This window comes from Tachypleus tridentatus, chromosome 10 (assembly GCF_004210375.1).
Source record: "Tachypleus tridentatus isolate NWPU-2018 chromosome 10, ASM421037v1, whole genome shotgun sequence".
Lineage (NCBI taxonomy): Eukaryota > Metazoa > Arthropoda > Merostomata > Xiphosura > Limulidae > Tachypleus > Tachypleus tridentatus.
Genome location: NC_134834.1, coordinates 155960935 through 155977933, shown reverse-complemented (window position 1 = coordinate 155977933; position 16999 = coordinate 155960935). Strand labels below are relative to the sequence as shown.

Here is a 16999-nt window from a genome sequence, read left to right as displayed (position 1 = left end):
AGCAAGCTCATTTCTCTTAGTAGTCGGGTTATGCACTTTTCGTAACTCGTTCTTAGGTAAGTGTCGTGGCAAATGTACATTTCAATATATTTTGTTTGTGCGTTCTTCGACCAGTACAATACTTTTCTCAAAGCGTTCTGTGTTTTTCATTTTCAGATCCTGTTTTTTTTCACCCATCATTATGGCTGCTTTTAAAAGAAGAAAAGTGGACTCTGAGTGTTGTGCTTTCAATGAAGAATGGGGAGAAAAGTACTTCTTCGTGGAAACAAAAAAACAGAAAGCTACTTGTGTGATATGCACCAAAATTGTTGTCGTTTTGAAAGAGTACAATCTTCAGTGTCACTATGAAACAAAACATCTATCAGCATATTTGAAATTTTCAGGGAAGTACCATTCTAAGAAATTTGAATCCATGAAACATGTTTTTGAATCTCAAAAGAATCTCTTCACGAGAAAGTTTGCTAAAAATGAATCTGTTACTCATACAAGTTACAAAATAGTGCATAGGATGGCAGAGTGAGGAAAACCTTTTACTGACAGCAACATCATCAAAGAGTGTATGATGGAAGCAGCAAATGAGCTGTGCCTTGAAAAAGCCAATTTGTTTGAAAGTATCAGCCTTTCAGCAACTTCAATTGTACGGAGAGCAGAAAACTGTGGAGAGAACATCACATTACGGATATGCCAAAAAGATATATTTCTTATTGAGAAATATAGAGCCAATCCACTTCTGTCGGATCCAACCTGGTTGTCAAAGTTGTCATTTTTGGTTGACGTCACATCCCACATGAATGAATTGAACTTGAAACTTCAGGGGAAGAATAACCTTGTCTGTGATCTCTATAGAATCACTAAAGGATTTTAGAGAAAGCTGTCATTGTTTGAAGCACATTTGAAAGGAGCAAATCTCTCTCATTTTCAGTGTTTCAATGAGTTTCAGAAAAAGATTATTGGTGATTTAAATAAGCATTTTTAGAGAGATTTTCTGATCTTGATAGAATCGAAAGTGACATTCTCCTTTTTCAGAATCCTTTTGATTGTGTCATTGATGACGTGCCAGTGGAACTTCAGCTGGAGGTAATCGATTTGTAAGGAAATAACTTGTCGAAAGTAAAACACAGACAGGGGCAACTTACTGAATTTTACAGCTGCATACCTGAAGATGATTTTCAAAAGCTGAAGCAGTTCGCATCTGGTATGGCATCAGTGTTCCGAACAACTTATGCCTCTGAATAAGCATTTTCAAAAATAAAGTATGTGAAGTCAGTACATTGGTCAAGGTTGACTGATGAACATTTGAAAGCAATTCTAATGATTGGATGCAGCAATTCAAAACCGAACATGGAAGATATTTTGAAAGCCAAATTCCAATTTCATAAATCTCACTAACTTTTTTGCGGCTTAGTGAAATTCAGATATGTACTCACTACATGCGATGTGACAACTGTTTTTACTAATGTCACCTTCTTTGATAACCTTTTGGTAAATAAAAATGTTTGTTGTATTTCTGTTTGTTTTTTATTATATGTGTGTATTGCATGCTACTCCCACATGGCTAATGTGGCATCCTAAACTTAGTGTTAAGTCTTTTACAGAGAGCTTCTGTTCTAGCTTGTGAGTATTGAACATAATGATCATGCAGCTCGCGCTTCTCATTCCCCAAGTAATCTGGCCCCCTGTGAAAAAAGTTTGGTGCCCTCTGATCTAGATGGAGTGCTGAACCCAACTAGTAAGAATGATGAACCAAATATTCCCAGATAAGGAAGGTCACAGCCAGAATAGGGGATTGTAGGCATCAGTAAAGTGTCATGTATGTCAAGAAATACAAGACTGCCTGGATAGGATACAAAAGATGACCAGGGTTGGAAAAAAATCACTGTAGGTAGAAAACAATGTAAGAGTAACTGGAGAAAATGTCCTGTTTCCTACCAAAGACACCCAAATGTAGGGAAGGAAAACACAAACAGAGAACAAAAAAGAATTAGGATTTGTGGACCATGGTACAGGTGGAATATAAGCCAAAACCAATGGGAACAGCAATGGCCTCAAGCTAAAAAGAAGGAAAAACTTGCAATCAAATCAAACTCAGATAATGGTTCCCATAATGGTATTCATTATTTCTTGTTCACTTTGAATGTCTCTAACAAATTGATTAGGCATAAAACATCTGAAAAAGTCTGAGTCAAGTTCTAATTAAATATGAAAGGGTGATGAAAATTAGAGAATGAAAAGGCAAAAAAATTCACAAAGTTTTGAATTAGAATGCTTGCAGTTGGTATATACTCAGGGATTTTGGTACTGCTCAATTTGTACAAATACAAGAAGAGGCAATGTGTATGCATGCAGACATGAAAATCATGTTAAGATTACAAATGATGATAAGCATTTAAAATGCAACTTAAAATACATTAATAAATAAATAAAAAGTGGAAAATACAGTGAATTTACAAACTGGTTTTATATTTTTTTGAATGAAGACATTATTGATTCACATTGCAACTACAATAAATAAAATGGTTATCTTTGATTCTAAGGAAAAAATTTAAATTTAAAATGAATGCATTTTTTGTTATTCAATGTTTCAAATTACATGTAAATAAGCAGCTGCTAGATAATGGCATTTCTTTTATCAAACCATATTTTCACATTGTGAATGTTTAATAAAACATGTGAAGTCTTCCTATTTTCAAAAACCTTTCTCTGTCAGCACCTGGAAAAAAGAAGCAACTTTCCCTGTTTCAGGACTCTGGCTTCACCCTAGTAAATGAAATTGATGCTGCTATACAAGGTAAAAGAATGGTGACATGCTGTGCTTTGTAGAATTCTGGACTTTATTTTATACTTAGCATCACAAAGTTTAGCCTTTAGTGTTTCAGTAGGCTGCCTGTACACAGCAGTCAATGTTAAGTTAAAGTTGCTAGAACTGTTACCTAAATATGATCATGTCATAGCTGATCATTTGCATCACATAAAGGAAAGCACTAACATTCATTATTGGAGAAAAGATAGCCAAAATGAAATTTTCAAGCTGTTAGCTGAGGCTCTGACTGGAAGGATTTTGGACAAAATACAGAAATTTCTCAAAAGGAGCAACTGTTAATAATAATTACTTATGTTACAATTACTGAAAGCTATACTGAATTGCAGGAGAGTTTTCTGGAATTTCCTTATGTCAAAATGGGGGGAGTCTTTGGTTGATTTGTTGATAAACTCACTTACTGAGCATGAAATAAAAACAGAAGACAGCAGAAGTTAGTGTTACAACAATGAAGATTAATTGAGGAATTCAAGCAAGAAAACAATGAGTCAATGAATGCTCAATGTTTGTGTCCTGCTGTCCCAATAACTGGAATCTTGCATTGAAACATGAAGAAAAATCATGCAAAGAAGCAAAAAATTTCTCAAGTACTGCAGCATATTAACAAGATCTTTTCAGGGTCAACAAATGTTGAGATATCCTCATTAACCACTGAAGTCACTTTCCAAGACCCACTGGAGTGCTCTTACTGAAGCCACAAAAACAGTTTCTGAACAAATGCTCAAATTATTAAACACACTGCTCAAAGTATTAGAAAGCAGCAACTCTGACAGCAAAGCCCTATCTCATATTACAAGTGTTGTGATAACATTGGAATTGTTTTCTTTCATTGTATGTAGTTCTGGTTGTATGGAATGAATGTTTTGTCACCATTAATTGGGTGATAGTGTGATATTACAGTTGTCCAATTTAAATATGACAAAGGCAATAGATGTGGTATCAGCATTCAAAGATTATTTGAAAGAATAACTTCAGCACAGCATCTGAGGAAGCAAAAGTGCTAGTTCAAAAGATAGACATTGATCTAACTTTTCAGAAAAATTCACAAAACATTAAAAACACCTGCCAGGAGAGCTTTCCAATGAGGAGCCCTTAAGTGCTCAGGAAAAATATGAAGTCAGTTTTTATTAATTGCCTGTTATATAATGTCCTGATGAAAATTGATGAGTTCTTCATTTCTTTGCACAAATATGAATTGTTTTTTGGTTTTTTGTTCTACCCAAAAACATTTGAAAGTGACAAAAATCTCAAACAAGCAAGTGATGAGCTGGCCCCATTTCTTAGAGACACAGATGGTTCAGATAAAGCCAAGAAAATAGCCTTACTTGCTCAGCTCTTACCTGATAATGTAATCTCTCTGCTTCAAGAGTTGCAGTACCTATCACAGAAAGACTTAAACATAAATTCTCCAACACCTAAATTGGAAAGCACATGTTGCTTACAATTCCAATTACAGTTACAAGTGCAAAACAATTCTTCAGTAAACTGTCTTTGATGAAGAATTACCTGGACCCAACAATGTCACAGGAGAAACTGCCTACATTGGCTGTACTTTCAACATAATTGAACAATTTGCTACAAGTTCATCATGCAGACCTATAAAATGGTAAGACATACATTTTATTCAACATTAACGATGTCAGTTATTGTTACTTAGTAATAAAATGTTGTTTATAAATATGATTTATTTTAGGTTTAGTTCTTTTTGTTTTTTGGGAGTGGGTGGAATGTGTTCACACTTTTTCATTTAGTACCAGCCCTGACTTCAGTCAGTGGAAGGTCTTAGTTTACCTTATTTAGAGTTTATATAATATTTAAAATGTGAATACAAAGATTAAGTTAGACCAAATAAAAATATTAATGAAAAATTTACCCTACTCTATTTTTTTTACATAGGAAATCTTAACTGATTAAGTTGTTCACACTCTGGTGAAAAAGAACCAGAGTCATTATTAAAAGATGGAAAAAACTTCTTTGGAAACAGTAAAAGCTGAAAAGCCAAAAGCCCTGTTTCATTGATGTTGTGGAAAAATATTTCATTTAAGTATTTGAACTTTTACACTAATTACCACATTAGTCATTCTATTTTTGTGTGTGCATGCTACATTCTTCAAGCTATTACTGCTATATGTAAAATAAAAATATTCAAATGTGACTACAGTGTGGAGATCATTATTGAACTTTATATTGCACATCCCAAATATATATACATTGATATTATTACTGGCCATTTCTGTATGTCTAAATACTGAAACTATTCTTATTGTGTTATAGTTAAGAAATGTTCACTCAATAGTACAAACATTAGTGCTTTGGCAATATTAAAAAAAAATGTAATGACAGTCACTTAAATGTTGAGTAAGAATATTATCCCAGAAGGAAATGTACATGTTTAAATTATAAAAACATTAACTTACTGTTAGTTGATCTTTCTATAGTTTCTTCTTCACATTTCAAAAACTTGACATCCAATAAAGTATCCTGCTTCTTATCAGAAAATAGTTCAATGTCAGTGTTTAACACTTCCATGGTTGAAGCAGTATATCCTCCTTTGTACTTTTAATTATAACATTTAGCCTACCAAAATACAAGTAAAAATTAGTACTTGTTTCTTAATTAAGCATTATTAGAAACAAAAATTCAAACAACAAAATCTTTAAAACTTCCATCCCATGACATTTCCTATTACAAAGATTGTCTGCTAGCCTGAATTAGTCACAGGTAAAAAAAAAAAAGTTAAATTTTAAATCCTAAACACAATATAATGTGAAATATTTTAAGTTGATTATTTATTGTAATAATAACATAGAAGCATTAAATGTAACATTGAACAAAAAGTACATGACAAGGATATATACACACAACAGTAAACAAGAAAAAAGAAGGCTACTCACCTTGCTTACCACTACCTGAAAAAAAAAGTCTTTACAACTAATCCTAGAAAGGTGGTGTTTAACCTAATCTCACATGAGATCAATTTGGATTATGATCCACAATGGCTCATCTTACATTTCATATATTATATACTGAATTGACTAACACATCATTTAATCTTAGCACTTCTTCATTACAATTCACAGTGTCATGCTTTTTATTCAAAGAACACTCTACAAACAGTGTTAACTTGAAAAGTATATTTATATATAATACAGTACTTTTCAGGCATATAAGAGGTCATTCATCACATGAATGAAGAGAATAATTCAATAATTTATCTTTTACAAACATAAAAAAAAATCATAAACACAAATTTTCAAATTGCGACTCTTTTTTTCCCAGAATTCCTTTATCTTACCTTAAAATTAAAATTGTTAGAAGCTATGAACCTCATTTTTAATAAAATATATACCAACCAATGAACACATTATCCTATGGCCCACATTTACATGGCTCATATAATACAAATTTAATGCTTCAGCTACTATTTTGCATTTTTCACTTTAATGATCACTGCCAATATAATACAAATTTAATCTTTTCAACCAACTTAAAAACAGTAATTAGCAGGCATACTTAGTTGCATGCTGTAATATATGTCAATGCCAAATTTGGGGTGCACTTTTTGGGAATCCTGTAAAAGTGTTTTAACAAAATATCCAAATTTCTTAAGGGGTTGGATGAAAAGTTTTACAACTGTACAAACCTCAGGAATGAGATGATTCATTTAGTACCAATTAGAAGTTGGTCCAACCAGTGGTTTAGGAAGAGTTATGTGACACACGCACATATATACACTGAATCTTGATATATAGATATTATGGTATATAATGCTTTTATACCAGAAAATCCATAACTAGTTGTTTATGTGATAATACTTCAGAATAAAACTAATTATAGTTTTTATAAACATTTCTCTACTGGACCTAATGGTAGACAGTAAAAATAACACAATGGATTCTTGACCTCACAACTTCTATGAGACACACAACACAATGCAACAAAGCAGGCAACACAAAAATAAGATACAAAAGTCTTCAAATCCTTCAGTTGGTATAGTACACATCAAAAGATATCCAAGACAGATATATAGCAAAGTAAATACAAACATTCTTGAATTGCCAGCATAACATGCAACTTTTGTCCAAGAAACTTGGTAATTCAGAGAGTTAACTATATGTAGAATATGTGTATAAACATTTTCAACATTTACTCAAATAAACACATACTGAATTTCTAAACTACAGATGGATAGAACTATAAAATTAAACACAACACTGAGCATTATGAAAAACCAAACTTAAAGCAAAACTTGATAAATAAACAGATGTAAACACAATAGAAAATGGAATTCAATACAAAATAAACTCTAAATAAACATACAAGTAAACTACAAAATAAACTTAACTTCATAATCACAATAAATAAAACCAAAACTGGTACATTTTCAAAGAGATCATGCTTTACTAATACAAAGTGATGCTTATATTGCAATTTTCTTACTATACCTTCACACATCATTTACACACATTAGGTTTGTACTATTTTCTACATTTTTTTTATATTTTCTTTTCTTTCCAACTTACCAGTTAATCATATGCATATTTTTTTTAAATATATAATTTACTTAGTGTTAATTTCATACAATTACATTCATTTTTCTATTTGCTGGGCATAACTAAATGCACATTAAAAAAAGTACAAGTTTCAAATGAAAAAAAGCAGATTTAAAAAAATCCAAAATAAGATAAAAGATTTAATTTACTGCAGACTAAAAATATAACTTACAAAGTAAAATCCATAGTTAACCTACATGAACAATTAAGCAGATGATGAAAACAAACACAGTATGCTTAAGCATGAATAAAACAAAGGAGAATAAGCATAATATATAATATGTCAGGAGCAGGAAACATACTAAACTACACATACAAGCAAGCAAATTATCAATGCTTTACTAAACACAAACCATTTTACATGATACTTCTGGACAGTTTTCTCGAGCTTGCACAGTCCTTTCTTCAAATGGACATTTTTCTGACTCAACTGTTGACTTCATCTGCCATACAATGGTTATCCTGATTTATGTGTCCTTAACACTAGTCTATGATTTTATAGATAAATGTTGAGTTGTTTGTTCACTACACTACCAGGAATTACAAGTTTTATAATTCTCAACAGTGCCGATAACCATAGCATGGGTGGTGAAACTGGCATCTAAAATGGTTTATACATCTTGGTACCCAAAAGTCCTTAGAACATTCTTTTCAGTTCTAGTATTTAGTGCACACTTCTACTGGACAATGATGGTGTTGTTACCTACTGTTTCCCATGACCAGTACTGTGGCTTAAGGCACTGATGCAGGGGTTTAAGGAACAGCCATTGTCAGGGCACAAGTACCAAGCAGCCAGGTCACAACAGAAGTTCTGACAATTGTGAATTGAGTAAGAGACATTGCTAAAGCCAGGTGGTATTACAACAGAAGTTCTGATCAACCTTTCCCAGTATTAATATCTCTCTAAAAGTAATGGAGTTAACTGAGGGAACAGTTTTACTCCAGCCGTTTTTACATATATATTTTTCTCTACAAGTGGGTTTTCTTGACATCACTGATTATTATTTCATCACGGTGATTGTACAAGAAGCGTAAGTCTTTGTGTATTTGTACTTATCTGTTACCATTATGTCTGAAGTAGCATACCTTACACCACTATTAACAGTGCACACTCATACGATCATTAAAAAACTATAAAATTTAAACCAAAGAATTATCAATAGAAGAAATGACATCTATTTCATTCAACAATGTAGAAAGGAACAACTAACCCCTAAGGTAAAATTATCAAAAAATTTTAATAAATACTTCAACATTATCCAAAAATTTACAGAAAAAACTACTTAAAGCCGTGTTGAGCACAAAGCACAATGAACTACATGACTTACAAAAACAAAAAATGAACCTAGACCATCAACTGGCATGGTGCATTAAACCAGAGATTTATGGACTCATACAACGAAACATAAACCAAATCAACACCAGGAATGACAGAGACAAAAAGATCTGCTACAACAAAAAAACTGAAAAAACTAAGATGCAAGCAACAGAAAAGACACCACAACAAACCGTTGACTAACCTCATAATTAACAGATCTAACCAACAATTAAACACAGATGAGATACATCTACTTAACAAAGGACTCAACTTCGCAATAGCACCTAGGTACATTCTAACCTTAAAAATCAAAACATGTTTAGAAGATCTAGCCAGGAGACTTGCAATACGTTCCACAGAAACCAAAAACAAGAAAACAACCAACAGAAAGAAGACAACTTAGGCAATTTTATTGACATCCAACAGTCAAACTTCCCAGAAAAGACACTGGCTGGCAGCATCCATCAACAATTTGTGTGTTTGTGTGTGCGGTGGTTGTGGGGTCTTTTCTCCTTCTTGGACTGCTTATGAGATAAAATTCAATTGGCTATCAGTAGCTGCTACCATCTTTGGCATTTTACTTTTTAGACTGTTTATTAGAGAGAATACATTTATTTGGCAACCCCCTAACTAATTTTCTCATAGAGAGAGAGGGCTCTTTTTTTTTTTCCCCTTCTTGAGCAGCACCTACTAATAACTTTTTTGTTTTCTGTTTGTATGTACCAAGAATATGGGAATATTGTACAAACTTTACACAAATTAGTAAAAATAGCCAGAAAGAAAAACCTAACTATATGAATTATTAAAAAAAAAAATATATTTGGTGATAAAAATCACATTTTAAATTCCTGATGAATTACATTTCAAACAATTATAAATTCTAATGAAGTTTCATGCAATAACCAATGTCTAATATAAAACTTCATAACTAAAGAAGTTGCTATTACTTTGTATACATCAATGTTTAGGTCTCATTTAAGCTGTTAGAAAGGATTCTGAAGAGACCTTCTAGCATGATACCTGGGACAAAAAAGCTGTTGAAGAAGAACATGTTAAGATCTCTGATATTGTTTCTCTTTAAGAAAAAAAGAGTTATGGGGGATCTGACTGAGGTGTTTTAAGTTTACTAAGGGAAGTGTTAGTGTATCATTTTTATCATAATTAATAGTTAAGTGTACTGAAATCATCAGCTTTTGTTTTGCACAGTATGATTTTTATGCTTGTCAGACCTTTAATTACATTATGTAACAAAATATTTACTTTTTCTTGTTCCTGGGCAGAAAAAGTGTTATTTCCCAACTGCTTATGCCTAAAGTAAATGGAAAAAAAAACCTATTTTTCTCTTCAAACTTTGCTTTTGTGACATGTGTAAAGAAATTTTCAAATTTACCAATTTTACAGAACACTCCAGGTAGATTCAGTACTGAGTAGCTGATAGAGAATTTTCTTGAGCTTACAAGAATTTTCAAGAACTTTCTAGAATGTTGTAGAAGCCTCAAAGCTGTGCTGCTCCATAACAGGAATAAGTATCCATCTCTTCTCCTGGCTCATTCGGTGCCCCTCAAAGAGGAATACAATGGCATTAAGACCTTCAAAATTGTGACATTCCTGATAGGTCTCCAAATAGGCTTTACCAAGTTTCCCTTTTATCTTTCCCTTTAGAATAGCAGGGAGACAACAGCACACTACAACAGGCAGCACTGGTAAGAATGGACCGAGTTATCTGTGGGGAGGCATAATGTCAAGTGGACCTCCATAAGGTGTTGTTCCCACCACTGAAAATAAAATCAGGTCTTATAAAACAATTTGTCAAAGATCTTGATAAGGAGCCTGCAGCCTTCAAGAACCTTTGAAACTTCTTCCCCAAAGGTCAAAGCTGGTGCCTTCGTTGGACCACAAATAAAGAAGACCCTGGAGTGCACAGAATTCCCCAGGAAGCTCAGTAGGAGGGAAAAAGAAACTTGAGACAGCTTTGTCGCAGTAATTCAGGGCTTCTTGGGTAATCACAAGGTAAAAAATTGTGGAACTGGTTGAGGCTCTGGTGAAGAACTATGGCAAAATGAGCTGCAGGATGTCCCTGAAAGTCCATATCCTTGACACTCACCTTGATAAATTCAAGGAGAGCATGGGAGCATACTCAGAGGAGCACAGCGACCCCTTCCACCAAGATATACTGGGCTTTGAATGCTACTACCAAGGAGCATATAACAAAAACATGATGGGAGACTACATTTGGGGACTGATACATGAAAGTTATTTACATTACAGTCGCAAATCTCAATAACTACTCACTTCTAAACATTTTTGTTCATTTTTTGTATAACTAGTATACATACATGTAAATCTTGATTCATGTGCTATTTTATTCAATGAAAATGTACAAATTTGCCTGTTTTTACATAGAAAATAGGTTAATTTCTAAATTTCATTATCCAGGTCACAAAAGCAAAGGTTGAAGGGAATAATGGCCATTTTCTGTACTTTTACAACATAAGCAATTAAGAAATAACACATACTATCCAGGAACAAAATTTGTATTACATAGTGTTATCTAACAAAAGCTCGGCTTGGTTAGAAATACCATCTTAATTATGTTTCATTTACTACACAATCATCCAGTTTTCTTACAAGATTGAAAGACATTGATATAAATAAATATAAAGAAAATATATCTCCAAAAAATAATATAATCAGTTATAAGTCATTATGGCAAATCATAATTGAAAACTTAGTCACTTAAATTAAGTCTTTGATTATTCTGTTTAATCATCACACTATGAACAGCAACACTGAGATCTTTATTGTAGTTTGTTTTTTTTCATTACAAAAGACATGTTATAATTACTTGTAATAAGGTTATACATCTTGACTTGTGTCTTTAAAAGACTAGCATTAAATTTTACTATTTGGAAAATCTTTGTACCTTTGCTGTAATTACCACATACAAAAAATGCAATATATTATTACCTTTTTCTTTTATTATGTTTTCTTTATTTTTAAAAAACAAACAAGCAAGGTGAGTCTTGTATTTATGCTTGAAGTACAACCTTCGTTCCATGAAATATCCCTGAAAAAATACAGGGCGCGTTTACGTCTTACTTTTCTCTAGTGTGAGTTTGCTAGAACAATCTTAAAGGACTAAATAATTCCTTGTTTAGTGTACGTTATGTTAGAAGCAGCAGGAAAACAGCGAGATCTGAATGCATCAAGTCTATTTTACAAGTTTAATATAAACTAAAGCATTGAGACTTTGTGCTGAGTTACACAAAGAGTGACACTAAAAATTTTCAAAGTGATAACGTATGTACTAAATGTGTATTACAATTAAAATTTCAGGAAACAATTATTCCATATTTGATACTCTCTACCGTATAATTATAAATAAATAATAAAGAAAAAGAAACATTACAAACCATCTTCATTCCTCCAATTGTAACTTATAAGTTGTAAGTCAGTATAATATTACTATCGCAGTTTATAAATTCAACTAAAAAGTTACGCTAAGAATACCTACTCTGGTTAACAAATTTTGGCTGTTAACGTTACAGTAAAAATACATTGCCAAGCGCCCTATTATGTGAAACCTAATTATTCATTACTAATGCTTAATAATAATATTATTGGTACTAGTACGCTCCTCCATTTAAGTGGCATGATTAGAAACTACGAATATTTTTCCTCGGTATAAAAATATACTTCTCGTCTGTGATAGTGTAATACCATGTTGAAAAATTACTCAGTATCGGTCCTTCAGTTAACTTAATATAACCAACATTAATAGCAATAAGTATACGTTGCAATGTACTCTATTTTTGAAATCAAACAAACTATTTGTGCTATTAATAGACACTGTATTTTAGTGAATGTTTAAGCGGTACAGTAAGGCCTGGCATAGCCAAACGCATAAGGCGTGCGACTCGTAATCTGAGGGTCGCGGGTTCGCGCCCGAGTTCCGCCAAACATGCTCGCCCTTTCAGCCGTGGGGACGTGATAATGTGACGGTCAATCCCACTATTCGTTGGTAAAAGCGTCGCCCAAGAGTTAGCGGTGGATGGTGATAACTAGCTGCCTTTCCTCTAGTCTTACACTGCTAAACTAGGGACGGCTAGCACAGATAGCCCTCAAGTAGCTTTGTGCGAAATTCCCAAACAAACAAACTGTTACAGTAAATTAATTTTTATTAATTTAAAATTCCATCAACCCCAAATTCTTTCCTGTTGAGCATAACTTTATATATTATGCATTTATATGGGACGAAAAATCTTCCCTCAGGGAGGCGTGGATCAAATCCCGAATTTAGGATTTTGAGCTCGTAAACATACTACGGACACAGGAGACTGCAAGGAACAATTGATATTTTTTTTAGCTAGTTGCAGAAAACATTAACAAGAATAAAAATTAAGTCTTTATACTTAAATGCTTTTGAGAGGAGTATCAATGAAGAAAAATGTTATTAGCAAAAGGGTACAGCCTATGTATCCTTAAGATTAAATCACATCTGCAAAAAAAATAGACTGTGATATATACAGTTGCGATAGAAAGTGTTCGCACCCTTGCGTCGTGAGTAGTTTCTTCCTCATAATTTAAAAAGTATCATAATTAGGATAATGAAAGTATTGTTTTTTATAAATATTATACTAACACACATTTACATAAACTTTTATGTAAATTGAACGACAAATAAACTGTTTATAAACAAATAACCAAAAATGGGAGGGGCAGAAAGTGTTCGTACATTTCAGAACGTGTGAAAAAACTGATATTATCGTAAAACTTTTGTTTAGTTTGGCGAATAAACTACATTATACCATCCCAGAACAAGACACTGGGTTTATAATTATTGGAATTTAGCCAGCAAAAAATGTACTTCCGACAATTTAGCGTCATCTCCGTCATTATCTGCTTGGTCAAAATGACGAACAGGAAACAACTATCCAGTGATTTAAAAAACCGAATTATTGTAAAATACAAGTCTCGTGTGTCTCTTTCCGGTATTGCTACACAACTTAATGTGCCGAAATATACTGTTCAAAGCATAACTGCCAAATTTAAGCTTACAGGATCAACTGCTAACCTTCCTCGTTCCAGACGCCCCACCAAAATTCCAGAGAGAACCAAGAAGAAGGTGATCAGAGAAGTTAGTAGGAACCCTCGTTTAACACGTAATGATGACATATAGAAACTAGTAAGGGAAACTAAGGTTGAAGTAAGCACCTCTACAGTTACGAACATGTCACGCTCTTCTGGGTTCAAAGCATGCCGTCCTCGTAGAACTCCATATTTAAAGCCTCTTCATTTAGAAACACGATTGAGGCATGCAAGAAAGCATGTAAATAAACCCTTTACCTATTGAAAGAGTATTCTTTGGTCAGACGAGACTAAAATTGAGCTTTTCGGCCACAGTAATGTTCGCTATATTTTCCGTAACAAGAGGGAACGAAATCTTCCAAAGAACACCGTCCCTACAGTTAAACACGGAAGTGGATCGATCATGGTATGGGGCTCCTTCAGCTCTTCTGGTGTAGGCAGCCTTCACCGCGTCAACGGAATCATGAAAAAAGAAGAGTACGTTGATATATTAGACACTTATATCAAGAATGATGCTCGGAACTTGCGGCTTGGGCATCGTTGGATCTTCCAGCACGACAATTACCCTAAGCACACATCGAAATATGTGCAATCCTGGTTGCAGAGGAACCATATAAGCGTTCTGGAATGGCCATTGCAGTCACTCATTCTCAATCCAATTGAAAACGTTTGGCATGAGTTTAAGACCAAGGTTCATCAGCGTCATCCGAAAAACTTGCAAGAGTTGGAGGCCTTCTGTAAAGAAGAATGGAAGAAAATACCAGTCGAGTACTGTTAAACGGTCATAGAGGGCTATGAGGAGAGATTGCGCCAAGTAATTCACTTGAAAGACTACACAACTGACCATTAAAGTAGATGCACAAACACTTTCTGCCCCTCCTATGTTTGGTTATTTGTTTATAAACAGTTTATTTGTCATTCAATTTACATAAAAACTATATAGATGTGTGTCAGTATAATATTTACAATACACTATAGTTTCATTATCCTAATCGTGATACTTTTTAAGTTATGAGGAAAAACTACACACGACGTAAGGGTACAAACACTTTCTGTCGTAACTATAATTGTGAACGTGAGAATATATCATAAGCTTATTATTTTTAATAGGATTAAAATACATTTATAACTTAATTCTTTATTCTGCCTATGTAAAAGTTTCACATAGCACGTAGTCAGGGAAAGTGTGTTTTTGTCTTTTTAAAAATAATAATTGAGTTTATAGTGTACAACAATTTGTATTCATTACCTCCTCAACCGAAAATGGACGGGTGTCATGTTTCACCTCTGTGTGTTTGTTTGTCAGCAAGATATCTCGTAAACAGCTGAATTTGGATTGAAGTTAGTATATGCATTATACATTTGAACTATAATCAAACTTAAGAGGTGCTTAATTTTTGAATGGTTAATGTTAAAAGACAAGGTCACATCAAGATCACGAAAATTCCTAAAATCAATATTTATTAGAATGGGGACAGATTTTTCATATTATTTTTCCTTCATAACTTAGTAAAACATAATAATATTTCTATGAAATTTGGTTGAATTTTGTAGAATATTATTCCTCATCGTTCTACTCTACCCCGCTGGTTCAGCGGCAGTATACGGATTAACAACCCTAAAATCAGAGGCTCTGCTCCCTTCGGTGGGCACAGCAAATAGCCCAATGTAGCTTTACTATAAGAAAACACACACACACTTATCGTTCTACCAAATATGGACATATTTTAATATTTTCTGAGAACCGAATGTAATCAATGTTGCGTGAGACAAATATGTGCTCTACTGAGTGACCTTCCGGTTAAAATTATTTCTTAGCCGATATACATTCAGCATATTTCCATAATATTTAATCTTGTCAAAGCTTTTGTTAAGCAGATGTTTAGGCTAAATCTAAGATCTATTCTCAATCCACCTGAGTATACTACTGAGTATTTATATAACGAGAAATTTTGGTGTCGTGATTCGGGCCTGGGCTACACGGACTTTGGTGATATTTACTGGAGTATATACTGTCTTTAACTATAACTCTTTGGTTGAAATGTTGAAAAACTTCTTTTCTGGAAATAGCATTTTCTATTGCAAAAAGAACATGAAACCTACAGAGAGAAAAAATTGTTTTCTGGGAGTAATGATCGTTCGAGAAAATAGTTACACCCAGCAGAATTCCTTTCAGGACGTCGAGCTTTCATCACTATTGCAAAGAACCATGACTGCTCTCTTACTGTAATCCGTGATTCAATATGAACTGCCAATATCTGACGCCTTTGTGTTTGTTTGTTATAGCAAAGCTATATCAAGCTATCTGCTATGTCCACCGAGGAGAATCGAACTTCTGATTTTAGCATTGTAAATCCGAAGACTTACTACTGTTCCAACGGAGGGCACATCTGATGTACTCAGATCTCTGATCATTAGGGTTCTCCTACTGAGAGCCAACCTTAATGCTAGGGTGACACAATTTGAGGATTGTATGGTGGCGTCGCCAGGTTTCCACTCGGAGGGAGAGTAGGACAATTAAAAGGAGGCAATAAAATTAAATGCTGAAATTGATCTACGTTTTTAATAAAATGATCATTAAAACAAATAAAATATAATAGTGTATATAGAAGTTTTATTTTTTATTAAATAATACAAAACAAGTTCAGAATGTATAAAAGTTCTAAAATAATATGGGACCAATATGCTTATGGGGTTATAGTGAAATTGTAACATCTGATAAGTTTGAGACTTACAAAGTATAGACTTACATCAGCTAGTTTATAACCCCAGTTCTGGTTTAAATGCTGTAATGGAGAAGGGCTTGAGGTACTGTTGGTGGACACCATAAGCCAAGTGAAGCCCTAGCGTCAGCAGATGGGATGGTAGATGCCAAGTGGATCACGAGTGAGCTTTTCTGAACTAGAAAGTATACTTTCAATGTGAATGTGGTCCACAGAAAAGTTTGTGGTTTGATAGAGACCAGAAGTGAGCTGCTGTATATACTTCATTGCTTTGTCCACCAAATTCAGGAGCCTCCACTTGTTGGAGTGTTGGGGTACCAAAGTACTATAAAATTAAGCTGATAATGTTTTAAAAATCATGATCAGGTGAAGATCAAGAATTTAGTTGCAAGCTATTTGATTACACCCATGTGTTTCCATAAGTAAAGCTAAGTGAATCACTTTTCTGATTTTAAAGGATCAGCAAAGGAGGATCAGGACTGGCATCTGTCTGAAATGG

At 33.6% G+C, this 16999-nt stretch overlaps 1 protein-coding gene across 4 annotated transcripts in view; it reads right to left on the bottom strand.

Annotated features, from left to right (window-relative positions):
• LOC143230699 (uncharacterized) overlaps positions 1–12745 on the bottom strand; it is a 32704-nt gene extending 19959 nt beyond the window's left edge. The window contains exons 1-2 of one of the 4 annotated variants that reach the window (XM_076464702.1): positions 12204–12745; positions 5236–5395 (exon numbers count right to left, since the gene is read on the bottom strand). In XM_076464702.1, the coding sequence (XP_076320817.1) occupies positions 5236–5347 (112 nt within the window). In that variant the 5' untranslated portion in view covers positions 5348–5395; positions 12204–12745. Of the gene's footprint in view, positions 1–5235; positions 5396–7724; positions 9383–11656; positions 12011–12102 lie in introns of those variants that run through there. The other 3 variants (XM_076464701.1, XM_076464703.1, XM_076464704.1) reach the window with 3 other exon arrangements.
• Between the last annotated feature and the right edge of the window lie 4254 nt (positions 12746–16999).